The sequence below is a fragment of the Lepidochelys kempii genome, chromosome 2, assembly GCF_965140265.1.
Source record: "Lepidochelys kempii isolate rLepKem1 chromosome 2, rLepKem1.hap2, whole genome shotgun sequence".
NCBI lineage: Eukaryota > Metazoa > Chordata > Testudines > Cheloniidae > Lepidochelys > Lepidochelys kempii.
The window spans coordinates 160,277,714-160,292,254 of NC_133257.1; the positions used below are offsets into that span (position 1 = coordinate 160,277,714).

At 39.8% G+C, this 14,541-nt stretch overlaps 1 protein-coding gene across 1 annotated transcript in view; it reads left to right on the plus strand.

The window, feature by feature from the left end:
• MOCOS (molybdenum cofactor sulfurase) overlaps nt 1-14,541 on the plus strand; it is a 403,212-nt gene that overhangs the window by 151,646 nt on the left and 237,025 nt on the right. Inside the window, exon 4 of the mRNA XM_073332641.1 lies at nt 7,812-8,453. Coding sequence (XP_073188742.1) covers nt 7,812-8,453 — 642 coding nt within the window. The remainder of the gene's footprint in view (nt 1-7,811; nt 8,454-14,541) is intronic.

Below are 14,541 nucleotides of genomic sequence, written 5' to 3' on the forward strand. Positions count from 1 at the left end.
ACATGAGCGTCACTTCATTGAAGTCAGTGGAGCTGCACCTAACTTGGTGTGCATGTAGGGGAGATAGTGCATCTTAGATTTGTTTTGAAAACAGTTTTAAGAAAAAGAAAAACTTATATATTTTCTCATCCAAAGAATTTTTTGCTTTGGAAAGATAAAATGGATAGATTAGGTTCCTGCTTGAAGATGCTTAGTGTATAAAAACATGTATAGGTTTCAAATTGGTTTTGGTTAGGAATTGAGATGTACGTAATAAGGAAAGGAGATCTACCTTTTCAATGGATGCTGTGGAAAACAGGGAATGAAGAAATTGTATCTCTTCAATGCAAAGTACAAGACATTTCCTGAAGAGCTTTCTATTTAATTCAGATAATCAATGCTCAAATGAGGGTTATAATGATAAGTACTTATGCTATGCTGCCACTTTTATTACTGCCTGCAGGGAAAGAAGGGAAAATGCTGGAGTGTGGTATTGGTTTAAGTGGTGCACATGGCTTTGCACTGGGGTGGATTTCACCCTAACTGAGGGTACTGTGCCTAGGGGTCATGTAAATAAAGAAGGAAATAAGAACACACTAAAAGGGTCATTGCTACATATCGCAGGTTCAGCAGTATGATGACTCTGTTGACTCTCGGCTGGGTCCTGTGCAGATGTTGTTAATGACTACAACAGTGTACATTGCTTTAGGGTGTAATTTTAGTCCTCACTGAAGTCAGGTATTTGGAGCAGGACTGTAACTGAAGTCAGTCTTTCAACTGACTTTGCCAGGAACTGGATCAGGCCCTTAGTTGATCAAGGAGAAATGTTACACCCTTTCAAAGAGAGAGAGATGGTTCCAGAGCAGAAAAGCACAGAGATGGTGAAGACTTTGGGGCCAGGACTGTGCACCACTGTTGAGTTCCAGAGTCTGAGTGGAGCCTTTGAGCACCAGGGTAACAAAAGTATTTGATGATGATAAAAGTAAAGAATTATGTGCACAAGGGCAGCTGATGATAACACCCTGTTTGCTGAGCATGATTTAAATTAATGCCTATCAATAGGCAATGATGGCCATATCTTCAATTCAGAAACCCTAACCCAAACCCTAGCCATGAATAAATGGCTTTGCCAGCTAACACCAACGGAAAAAATATCCAATTCAAAAGTGAATGTAAATGTCAGCACTAAAAATCACAAACTACTTTGCTACATTTGGGTCATGCTAACAGTAACATGAATATATGGGAACCAGTTTTAATTATATTGTAACATGGGAAGCAAATCGAGCAATGTGAGTTTTTATCAGGGTTTTAAAAGTCTTTGGAAAAAATTTCATTCCCCTTGATTTTCAGAGAGTAGGGAGGGTAGAGGCAGGACTTTGCAAGGTAGCACATTTTGAAAGTGTTTAAAGCCTAAAAGCCTAAAAACAAAACAAAGACTGTTAAGAGTCAAATCATCTCACATCAGTTATTCTCTCAAAGGAAAATGGAAAGTCCAAGGCTGCATCTACACTAGCCATGTTAGGGATGGAGAACTCTTCCACCATTATTCTAGCGCTGCTATAGCTCTGCCATTGGTAGCCACAGTGGAGGTGCTAGTGTAGATGGCTACTGGTAGTCCTGCCACAGTGTTGTCTCGTCCTGGTTAGTCTTCATCTAGATGACATAGTGCTTTAAATATCAGTGGCTGCTGGCACTTTCTCTGTAGTTGACTTCAAGACCTGTGGTGACTCCCACCAGAATTTGTGAGCTCCTTCTCCTGTTTTGATCAGCTTACAGAGGGACCATTGCCGAGCAACACCAGTTGCTCTGCTTACCTTCCCCTGCTGGACTACAAAACCTGGGTCTGCTGCCTCCTCAGCCCTGTCAAACCCTGCTCGCACCAGAGCAAAGTAGCAAGTCAGGTCTCGGACTTTCATTCATCATCCCCCACATGGCAGTGGCATCAGTATCTTTAAGGAAACGATTATCCTGGTAATCATTTCTTGCTGCAAGTTTTTTGGATGGTAAAAGTTTATAACAATATAAAATACGACTACAACTTGCAGCAGTGAGCTACAGTAGATCAAGCCATCAGAGCTTCCTACAGCAAGTCTCTAGTCCCGCTGACAACACCACCTTATGTACTGCTATAAATAAAATCTTCAAGAGTGTAATAAAGGTGATGAACATGAACTGCATTTCACTATAATGGGATATGTTTTCTACTGAGACACAGAACATTAGGGAGTCTATGTAGAATAAATAGCCAGTGCTTCCCAATCTTTATGTCAAAAAGGAGACTATAGTACTGTGAATTGCAGTGTTCATTCAGAAGTATGAATGCTACTACCGTTAAATACTCTGATTTAGTTATGGCAGTGCTGCTATGGTTCAGGGGTTGATGGTATTTCTTTTATAAACCTTATTCTGAGGTGCTCCGAGGTCAACTTTTTTCATCAGCACTGTTTTCTAGTGTAGACTATAAATTCTCAAACAGGAGTAATTTGGGAGGATAAAATTACTTTAAAGGTGGTTTTTTGTTTTGATTTTTTACTTTTATGATGTCAAAAATGCTTCAGCCAAAATATCAGACTAAGGCCTAGATTTTTTTCAAGTTATTCGTGTGTTCCTCCACTCAGTGTTGCGATGTTTAACTGATTTAGGAGACTGTCTTAATCTCAAAAGTAATTTAGGTGCCCAACTCCCATTAATTTTAAAGATTAGGTGCCTAAATGCCTGTTACTTTTGAAAATGAGGCTTAGGCTCCTAAGTCAATTGGGCACTGCAACAATGAGTGGAATCACACCTATATAACTTTAAAAATCTGGTCTTAACTCCCTTTTTTCAAAAGTCAATTAGGGTCAAATTTTCAAGGTATTCAGGCACTTAAAGATAGGCACCTAACCTGCTTAGACACTTTTGTCAGTCCCATTAGGCGCCTAACTCCCATTGAAGCCAATTGGACCTAGGCCCCTAACTTGCTTAGGTGCTTTTGAAAATTCCATGAGGCACTTATTTGCATTTTAGGTGCCTAAATATCTTTGAAAATCTGGCCCATTAGGCTTCTAAGTCATGTAGGCACTTAATTTTTACCCTAAATCTTGATTCATTTGTTTGAAACTGTCACCTGCAGCGGCTAAATTGAAATACTTAGAATCAAATACAGCAAAAATGTTCCACAGATTTTATTCTAAGAATTATTCGCAGCTCCTAAATTTAACGTATAAAAGTAAGTGGAGTTAAAATATTGATTTCTCTTCAAGGTCAGTTATTCAGCATATATGACTCTTTCAAGTCTACATAGTTGAATTACATATCCTTATTTTTTAACCAGAAACCAAAATATATTTTCCGCTGTAGATTTGCAAAGCTGTGTGTATGCTCAAGTTCCCTTTAAATGATGGAAAATATTCATTCATGTGTCTTATTACAAGAGTATTCACCTGCTCTGCTATGCGTTGTTAGGCAACAGCATGGTTTTATTAAACTCTAATCCGCCCATTCCTGTATCTCAGCTTTTGTCATTTTAAGTCTTGGGCCAAATTTAGTAATGGGGTAAGTGAGTACAATTCCCAGTGGGAGTTGCACCTGTATATTCTGGGGTTAAATTTGTCCCTCTGTCTAGGTCTGCCTCTCTTCCATCTCAGCTTTGCAGCACAGAAAGGCTGGCTGGGAAGAAGAGCATTGAATGTTTAAAAGATGGATGAGGGCTCAGCTGAGACAGATCTGATAAGCTCTTTCAGTATAAAATTTTCTTTACGGCTGTTTTGCTCTTATGAAAAGATGCTAAATCTGAGTGGTTTGTTCATGTTACCTGGTCTCTGGAATAAAACTGTGGGCTCAAAATGTATCCTTTGAGAGTGGTTATATATTTCGCTACAATGCTGAGAGGCATCAACAGATAAAGAGCTCACTGTGTTATAGAGATTGGCTTGTAATCGCACAGTCTTGCTTTTTGTAAATGCTTTCAAAACTCAATTAAAAAAAAAGAGACCCTAACTATAATCTCCCGCTGTGATTATAGTTAGGGTCTCTCTCTTATTTATATATATATATATATACACACACACACACAGGGAGAGTGCTAGCTATAATTTAATGTTACAGGCACTACATCATGGCTGCAGAAGTGATCTTAGCAATTTTTTTTAATTTATTTTTTTGCCACAGATAATCCTACTGATTCACCCACCCACCAAAAAATTACTTATTCCTGTTCCACCCTTTCCCCAAGGAAAAAAAAAAGCTAACGGACTTGTCAGGGACTGGGGCATGGGCAGCCATGCCTAATGGTCAGAGCTAAGGCTGGGAATGATCACATAGAAATTATCACAGCTGCAGTCTTAAGCACTGAGCAGTTGCTAGCAACAGCCATTGGTGGGCTTAAGAGTGGACCTGGCAATGTCACTTAGCCAATCAGGTGCTCTGGTCAATGAGGTGTTATAGTTGCAGTTAGTCAGCTGATCCAGGCTCAGCCGCAGGCCCTGATTTCTGACAATTCTAGTCCCCCATCCTCACATCTCTCTGCATTAATCTGAATGAATGAGAAGAGAATCAGGTTAATTGAGTCAGATTAATGTCAAGACAGGCAGTTCAACTACCCTTCTACTGCCATATGTAGAGGGCTACTGTCCCAGCCAGGGTTCTGTTCACTTCTTCTGCACTGCATGTGAGCTCCAGATTGGGACAGAGTATTGGAGGTAGGAGAGTACAAAGGGTGGAGACCAGGGACTATGGATGTGATAGAATGAATGGGCGGGTGGGTGGTGAGGATATGAGGCCAAGACCTACAGTAGAAAAGGGGAAGAAAGGACTAGAGAAAATGTCTGGGAAAAGGAAGAGAGTACAGAAGCACAGAAAATGTGAGAAGGAGAAATCTGCACTCTCTTTCCTGCCCACACTCTCATCCTGTGAACGCTTCTCTCACTGCACACCTAAACATCCCCTCTTACTAAAATAATGGCAGGTCCTAGAGGCTCCAACTAAGATCAGGGCTCCTTTGTACTAGGTATTATACAAACACACAGTGAAAATACATCCCAATAGACACAGAATGGGACAGGAAACAGAGAGGTGCCTTCCCCTAGGTCACACAACAAATCAGTAGTAGAGCTGGGATTAGAACCCAGGTGACCTGAGTCCAATCTAGTGTCCTATCCACCACGCTAATTTGCATTTCTTGCTATAGGCTTTTCCCCTCCAAGACAAATATGCTGGAAATTGAGTGTGGTTATCTGGTTGCTCTATAAATTATCCTAAAAAATAAATACACTCTCAGACTATAAACATTTGCAGAAACTCAAACTCAGCTGATCTGTTTCAGAAATACCTATCTAATTTCTTTCAGATTAATCAAACAGTTGTATTTAAAGGTTAAATTCAGGTTCTACTGATATTACTGCAAATCCTAAGAGTTTTTCTTTACTCATTGAAGACCTCAATTGAGCCTTGGTTACATCACATTTCAAAAAGCTAATATTCTGAAGAAGCCAGCTGAAAGGTACAGTCAAGAAAATACTTAGTAGAACACACGTGTGTGGATAAATCTGCTGCAGTCTATTTTCTTTCCAGCTAGGGTGACCACTTGTCCCAATTTTACAGGGACAGTCCCAATTTTGGGGTCTTTTTTTTTATAGGCTCTTATTATCCCCCACCCCCTGTCCCGATTTTTCACACTTGTTGTCTGGTCACCTTATTTCCAGCACAATTAAAATTTCCTGGTGGTCATGAAGGTGGAGTTGGAATAATTTCAGCATGATTTTTTAACTCTGTGGTCAGTTCTCAGCCATCACTCATACTGGTTATTTGTTTGTCCAAGGCCTATGAGAGTTGCATGCCAGGCCCAGCTTTTGCGTTTTGAGGCAGGCCCTAAACTGTAAAGGATTCCTGCCCACTCATGGGTTAGGGAGCCTTGTGTTGATCTAAAGTAATGGTGCCTAGAGAATTGCACTTTTTAGTTTCTGGCTGCCTTAGTAAAGGAATTTTCTGTTACTTAAAAAGTTTATGGGGACCCATCAAGGGCTAGAGCTGTAGAGCCCAGTGCTTGGAGTAAAGCTGGCAGCCCGCGGACCAGACTGGACTAATACATTACAACACTCACAGCAATGCCGTGCAATAGGGCCAGTTCTAATAACTCCCTCACTGGAGTCAGCAGCACCTATGCTCTGATTTTCTCTGTCAGAGTTGTGATTTGTTCTGGTTCACATGCCAGGTATATTCTCTCTTAAATAACTGTGTGTAACTCTCATAGATGTTAATGGAAGTTTATAAATGCGCATCGTAAGTAAAGACCCCTGTGGCTAGCAAGGAAACTGCGTAAGAGTTGCAGCTGCTAGTCTCCCTCCTAAGAGACCAAGTGTCACTTCTGAAACATGTTCAGTTTTCTCAGTCGAGATCACGGGAAGTCACAAGGTTGCTTCTGATGTAGGGTCTCTCATGAGGCAGCACCGAGAACAGCCTTATCCATGTACATCTGCGTATTCCAGCTTCCCCCTTCTTATCTTTGGTGGTGGTATTATTATTGTATAAGTATTTTACAAACAGAGGGCAACTTTCTGTGCTAACGTACTTCCCCATACAATCCCATTGACTTTCATTGGGGTGTACAATGGATAAGAGAGGTTAGAATTTACTTTATCCAGAAAGACACTTAATCTGCCCCCAAAGAATTTACAATCTAAAATAGCTTGAGAGTTATGAATTGGACAGAGTGGGTGGTGGGTCTCCATCTAGCTATTAAAGTTCAAACATCATCATTAAAAAGTAAGTTCATTTACTTTTGGTGACATCATAGCAGAATTTTCAGAAGCCTTCTCAATCCATCGTTAACTTCACACTCTCAACAGCTGACCTCATAGGGATCTACTGCACACCTCTTCCATCCATCTCCACGCTGGTCATCCCCTACCATAGTGACCCACCACTTTTCCTGGCATGATAAGCTTATTTCTATCTCTATGCCCACAGTGACCAAAGTACTTAAGTCTGCACCTGTTGATTTCTGAGAGCAGTCTACTTCTCTCCAATGATATTTCTAACACTAAAAAGTACAGAAGATGGAATAAGTCTGTTCTTGCTAGGATCTGAATTAAGATTTCTCAGATCCAAAAGAAACTGGTTCAATACTTGAACTAAAAAAATATTATCATTATCAGTTGGTAATAAACATTGCCTCTTCTGGCTTTTCAACAACTACTAGGGGAAATCAGAACATGCTTATCTCATTTTAATAAAAATACAAGACCCTAATAGAGTGTTCCATCACTGTATATTGGGTGAAATTCAACCCTGCATGGAGGGCCAGGAGAAGGCATTTTTGTGATTTAAGTGATGCATAAAACATCAAAACTGGGATTAAGTGAGGCTTAAATGGTGAATAGACATTGTGCTTGCAGCTGCATCGTGTTAATTTCACCCAGTTTTGATTTTCATTAAAAGTTTGTGATCAAAACCAGAACTCAAGCAAAATTCATGTAGAGTTCACCCCACCCAACCATAGACTGCGATTTAAGTAAAGGGAAATGTTGCCATTGTCTTCAATGCAAGCAGAGTTAGGTATATATTTTGTAGGATTGAGACATACACTGCTCACAGTGACATCAGTATAACTCTGTTGCGCCTTTTTTTGCAAAATGTGAATAGAGTAACTTCAGTCATACTTGTGCAACTCCATTCTGCTAACTGTGAACAGTACTTGGCCAGGCCTGTTGACTTAGATTTTATTTAGGTCCTGGGGTAAAATAATTCATAGCAAGAAAAAACCAAATGTTACTGTTTGGTACAATGCGCAACAGATATGAAATACAAGAAAATAACTTCTTTGGTATCTGTTTTTTTTCTTTTCTTTGCAGAATATTACAACACTTCAATACAACTGCAGAAGATTACACTATCATTTTCACATCTGGAAGTACAGCTGCACTTAAGTTGGTAGCAGAAACATTCCCTTGGATACCTGAAGGCTCGGGGCACCCCAGCAGTCGATTTTGTTACCTAACTGACAGTCACACATCTGTGGTGGGTATGAGGGGGATAACTGCTGCGATGAATGTGTTATCTGTTCCAGTGAAACCCAAGGACATTTTATTATCTGAGAAAAACAGAGTACCAGCTAAAGAACAGAACTGCATGACACCTCATGTTTTCTGTTATCCAGCTCAGAGCAACTTTTCAGGTACCAAATATCCTCTTTCATGGATACAGGAGATAAAATCAGGAAAGCTCTGCCCCATCACAACACCAGGAAAGTGGTTTGTTCTACTGGATGCGGCTTCATATGTCAGTACCTCTCCATTAGACTTAACAGTTCACCAACCAGACTTTATCCCCATTTCATTCTATAAAATCTTTGGATTCCCTACTGGTTTAGGAGCATTGTTGGTAAACAACCAAATTGCACCCTTCTTGAGGAAAAGTTATTTTGGAGGTGGAACTGCAGCTGGGTACCTTGCAGGAGAAGAATTTTACTCCCCAAGACCATCCGTAGCAGAAAGGTAATGTGTTCTTTCGCAAAATCAGGATTTATGTGGATGTTGTTTGCATTAGAAAAGTGTGTGTGTTCTGGCAGTGCTTATTTATTAAACTATGAAATAAATCCATATTTATGTATGCAGTTGTAAAGAGCTCAATATCTAGCTTGGTTCCTTAGTATTTGAATATTCCTTTCTTATTAAAAATCCTCATTAAAAATATCCCATCCTTAGCTTGACATAGTTTGTTGTGACTGGTAAAAATACAAGCATTCAACTGGTGACATGAAAGCCAGTCAATGGCTTTATTTAATTTAGAACCGAAGACCTCACTGAAATAAAGCCATCTTTTGGAATCTCCAAATTCTGAACAAATAAACCACAGTAGGACATACATGGTGATAGGCCACAATTAAATTTGAAGTTAAGGTCCATAGGTATACCCAGTAAAGGGTTTTGGGATTGCTGTTACTAGGAGATTAATCAGAGTAAAAGTCTTTGTGCTTACAATACAGTATATTACATTGGGCAAATATTCCAAGGTCTGTTGTGATTCTTTGAGCAGGAGCTGTGCCTAGAGGAGGAGCAGTTCTCAGGGATGGAACGGAGGGTTGGCGTGTAAGGAAAGTTGGGGCTGTGGCCACGTTCCCCCTCTTCCCAGACACACGCCCCTCTGGGAACTGGAAAGCTGAGCTCAGTGATATTTGGGTTCTTCCCTCTACTCCCTCAGTGCTAGCAACCACCTACGTGGATGCACTGAAGAGATGTGGGTCCCTCCAGCGTTTCTCACATCCAGCACAAATGTACAGAGGGCAGGCTTAAGGTTAGCCTTTAATATTAAACTACAATAGTTGGAGGGGGGGAGGGGAATAGTATGTAAAACCAATTATGTCCGTCATTCATTTATAGAAATGACTATCATAATGCATACACATGTCAGCTGTACAAAAGCCTGTATCCGTAATAATTTACCTATCTCTGCTTTACATATAGTGCAAACGACTGCATGCATTCTTCACCTAACTGTATGTTAGACTAGATTTAGAATGTTCCATATGTGTGCAGTGGTACTTTCATTTTGGCTGCATTTTATAGTAGCAGGCTGTTTGTTATCTCCCGAATGATGATCGACACTGAATGATGATTGACACTGAAGGTACACTTAGTGTTTAGTTTTTAAAATATCTCCAACAGCGAGCTCAGTCTCTTGCTTCTCAGGCCAACAAGTGTTAGAAGTTGGAATCTCCATCTTTGGAGATTTTTAAGAGCAGGTTAGACAGACACTTGTCAGGGATAGTCTAGATAATACTTAGTCCTGCCTTGGGTACAGGGGACTGGACTAGATGACCTCTCGAGGTTCCTTCCAGTCCTACAATTCTTTTATTCTAAGTATGATGGAGGTATTTGAAGGTAGTGGTGGTGGTGTGGGTAAATGACACCAAAATGATAGGATCTCAGGGAACCCCAGCCTCCCATTGAAAGCCAAGTATTAATGAGCATTAATTTGACCAATGCATATTTCAACTAGGGAGTACTGTATTTCTAGAGGTAATTGGGAATTGGTTGTTATGAGAATGTTATTCTTTGAAACTGACTGTGTGTAAAATAAAATGTTCTGAAATTTTTTTTGCCATTTTAAAAATGTCAGTCTGTCATTGAACAGAGATCTGTTTACAGCACTTATTTCAAAAATATTCAGCTGACAGTCCTATTATCAGCCATGCTATTTTGCCTAAAAGACTCTGACTGTGAGCTTTGGAGGCTGTGTCCTATTAAATCCAAAGAAGCTAGTTTTATTTATTTCCACTACATAGTTGGAAATAAGGGCATTTTCCAATTTGATTCCTCATCTAATTTTCAAATATGGGGGGCCTTAGATACCCAGACCCTACCTCTGCATACTCAAGCACATAAATTACCATTTCACATACCAAAGTATCAATATGAGTATCCGAATGCTGGATTTTAGTCATTGTGTTTGAATATTGATGTCTAACCCTTTATTGATTATATGAACTCATAATATTTTCTTGTTATTCACATTTAGCATATAGTCAGTGCTAGCCAGAATTGTAACGGTATTATGCCTGTCTACAGTTTTGACTATTGAGGCTGAAATTTTCAAAACTACATCAGGAATTTGCATGTTAAATTCCTATTAGAAATTAATGGGAACCTGTGTGGCTTTGAAAATCTCAGTCTGAATCTCTCAACTATTTATCAAGACATTTCTTTACAAGGTTATGAGATTTTGTTGTAAGTGTTATTTCTAGTCACAAGATTGGAACAGATCAAACTGTTGGGACCCAGCTGTTACGTTTAAAATGTACTTCCTGGCCATCATTGATAAGGCTAATATGCTAACCATATTTCTGGGCCCATGATTGTAGCAAATAGGGTCATCTGTGCTCATAGAGACAGTAACATTTGCCAAGTTATAACTCTGCCAGCTTCTATTATCAGATGCACCTCTTTGGGGCTCCTTCTGTCTTTTATCATTTGATATTTGAATATTTTTAAAGTGCTAGTCTCTTAAAAGTGCTAAAAAGTTCTTTTTAAAGTGCTAGCTTCACACTAGGAGGGAATATAAGAAGACATATTCAGATATATATTTTATTTCAGAAGGAAACTTGTTTTAAACTAAAAAATATTCACAAGGTAGATTAGAAAATGTATCTCGGAAACCCATCTGGCGGAAGGAATTCCCTGTCCACACATAATCAGGGCTTAGTTTACTAAGCAAACGGCTCCTTGCAAGGCTCTGTGAGATCTGAGTGGAGATTTATAAGGTAGTGGCTTGCTTGTCATTCCTTCTCAAGGCTGACACAATTGATACTTTTGCCTTATGGATACACTTTTGCTGATGTTACTTCCATATTGAGAGCACCAAAATAAGGTATAATTGACATCATCTTGGACTCTTTTAGATTCCATAGACTCACTTAAATTCACCTCTGATTTTTTCTCATTGTATGGTAGTAATCTCTCTTCCTATCCCTAAACACACTTAAAAACTTAGTTTTTTATATTTTCATCCATGTATCAAACAGCTTGACAGATTATCGTCGTTCAGCAATCTAGCCTCATTTTCTGTCTTTTTTTTTTCTGCACAGCAGGGGATAATAACATAATATGATTTGTACAGTAAGTGTGGAGTGATAAAATATTCATCCTCTGCCCTATTTTTCCTTTGTATTTGGGATTGCTATTCCGATGCTGATCATTCTGGAACACTTAACTAAAAGACACCAGAAGCTGTTTCTATACCTGTCAATAGGATGGTTGTGTCTATCCACTAATCTGGAGTATCCCAACCTGTTAACTGCTTGTTTGGGGAGCACGTTACACTCAGAAATGAATCTTTTAAGAACAACCTTGAAATTCAGTACCCTGACATCCACTCCAGGGGCTACACAAGGACCAATGTACTACTTAGCTCCTACTTCAAACCCATCTTAAAGGGCAAGTTCTGATCACAGTATGTAGCCGAATTACCTTGGCTGGGTACCGCGGAGTGCTGCAGGAGCTGAAATCTCTGCTCAGGGGTGTGGAGCAGCAGTAGATCCACTCTTTGGAGGCTACTTCTGCTGACAGGCTGTTGTAAATAGCCCCTGTAGCTCTACTGCACCCCTTCTCTCGGCGGGAGGAAAAGACCAGAGGATCTATGTAGTGATGGATACTCTGGTCCACTCCCCGACTCTACTTTAAACACACTCTCCATACCAATAAGTGGGAATCTTCTATGCACCTGTGTTTCACATAGTGAGGGCATAATACCTAAATGGCTCTATCTAGAATCCTGCCTTCCCTATACTACAAAAGTACACTAGGTCCATGCCCACCGAGTAAAAGGCAATCTGTCCTTACTTACTTAATTGTAGATAGGGCTTGTATAGGGGTCTGTATCTGGATAAATTTCTTCCTTTCTAGCTAGTCCTTTATGTTCAAAGACTTTTGTTACTCTATTATTTCTACAGCACTATAGTATTTAAAGTGGTAAAGGTCCCTACCAAAAAAATCCTTGTTATTTTCTAAATTTCAAATTCACAGAATTACTAAGAAAAATTTACCCATCCCTAATGTATGTTCTCTCACTCTGTCTCTCCCCTCAGTTGCTTTAAGAAATGTGATTTTGGTGACTGGAAAGCTCAAAGGATCATTAAAGAGCTACAGAGACTTTAACCTCTAGGCAGTACTGGGTTTACTATGGTGCCAATGGTGCCGTTGCACTGGGCCCACACTCGGAAGGGGCCCATAGCAACTACATGTATATTTAAGGGTACACATCATGAATCGTGATAGCCTTCAATATAGAATGTGTGTATATATTAAGAATTTGGTGCTACATTTTTAAAAACAAACTATTTGAAAAGTGTATGCATATTTTACGTGCACATAATCATATTGTTATGGTATTGTAGTTTACATTTTATTTCTGCACTGCAATCATTTACAGTAAGGCGCATTTAGTCACACTGTCAATGGTGTAATGTGCGTATGCACGTACTGCAGTCTACTGCAGGCACGGATGAGGTGCAGAGCAGGAAACTATAAACATAGAATGAATGAACAAGTCCAAGTGATAAATAAAATAATTATGAAAAAACATTTAAGTGGCACTCACAAATGGAAGTGTAAAGCAGAATCAGAAGATCAGAATGCAAAACTGCATTGCTTAAGCAGTTACTTCATTAATAACAGTACAGAGACTCTCAGTGATTATATTAATAATACTAGCAGTACTTGTAACGATGATGAGCATGTAATTGATTATACTAGTATGGCAGCAGGTGCCACCTACATTGATCATGACTCTGAAGAACATGCTGTTTCTTCTAATTGAATCCTTTTGCCAAATAAAGAACACAGCAATAACCTGCTGCTGCAAAATACACCATCACGATTACCTTCCTCTGATGCTGCCCTGTGGACTGTTGATGTTTTCACTCAACAGTACTGCATAGACATGGGCCCCAATTTCTTCCGAAATTGTGATGGAAAATATTCAATGTCATCAAGATCACATAAGGATAGAACAAGGTAATTATAACTTTTTATGCTTTTTTATATATATATTGAGTCATTTTATGAGATCAAGTTTTTCCAGCAGGGGTTGACTTAACCATTAATTTTGTGAGACAATTGAAATAAACAGATTTTTGTTGTATCTAAATGTAAAAATGTACGTTCTAGGTTGCTCACTACTATACTATGAGCAGCTTACTCTCTTAATGTCCCACTAGTGTGCCTTTTTTCATCTCAAATGTTGGAGAGTATGCATTAATATTTAAATGTTTTTGATTTTAGGAAATTCTGGGATATAGCCTTCAAACAAGTGTCCCCGAATGTTGAAACTATTGAAAGACCTTGGCTCATATACTCGCCATTGACTGGCTATGTCTTCTGTTTTGTGTGCAAATTGTTTTCTCTGAACAGCACATCTGCACTAGCCAAGAGAGGATTTGGTTCATGGGATCACATTGGCAGACTTGGTGACCATGAAAGTTCTACTGAGCACCGACAAGCTCTCGCCCCTTATACAATACTTCTACATAGAGTGCTTCCGCTGACGTGCACGGGCTGAAATTGTGGAAAAGCAGCATCACTTGCCCCATAACCTCAGCCATGTGGAACGCAATGCCATCCACAGCCTCAGAAACAACTCTGACATCATAATCAAAAAGGCTGACAAAGGAGGTGCTGTTGTCATCATGAATAGGTCGGAATATGAACAAAAGGCTGCTCGGCAGCTCTCCAGCACCACTTTGTACAAGCCATTACCCTCTGATCCCACTGAGAGTTACCAAAAGAAACTACAGCATTTGCTCAAGAAACTCCCTGAAAAAGCACAAAATCAAATCCGCACAGACACACCCCTGGAACCCCGACCTGGGATATTCTATCTACTACCCAAGATCCATAAACCTGGAAATCCTGGGCGCCCCATCATCTCAGGTATTGGCACTCTGACAGCAGGATTGTCTGGCTATGTAGACTCCCTCCTCAGGCCCTACGCTACCAGCACTCCCAGCTACCTTCGAGACACCACTGACTTCCTCAGGAAACTACAATCCATCGGTGATCTTCCTGATAACACCATCCTTGCCACTAT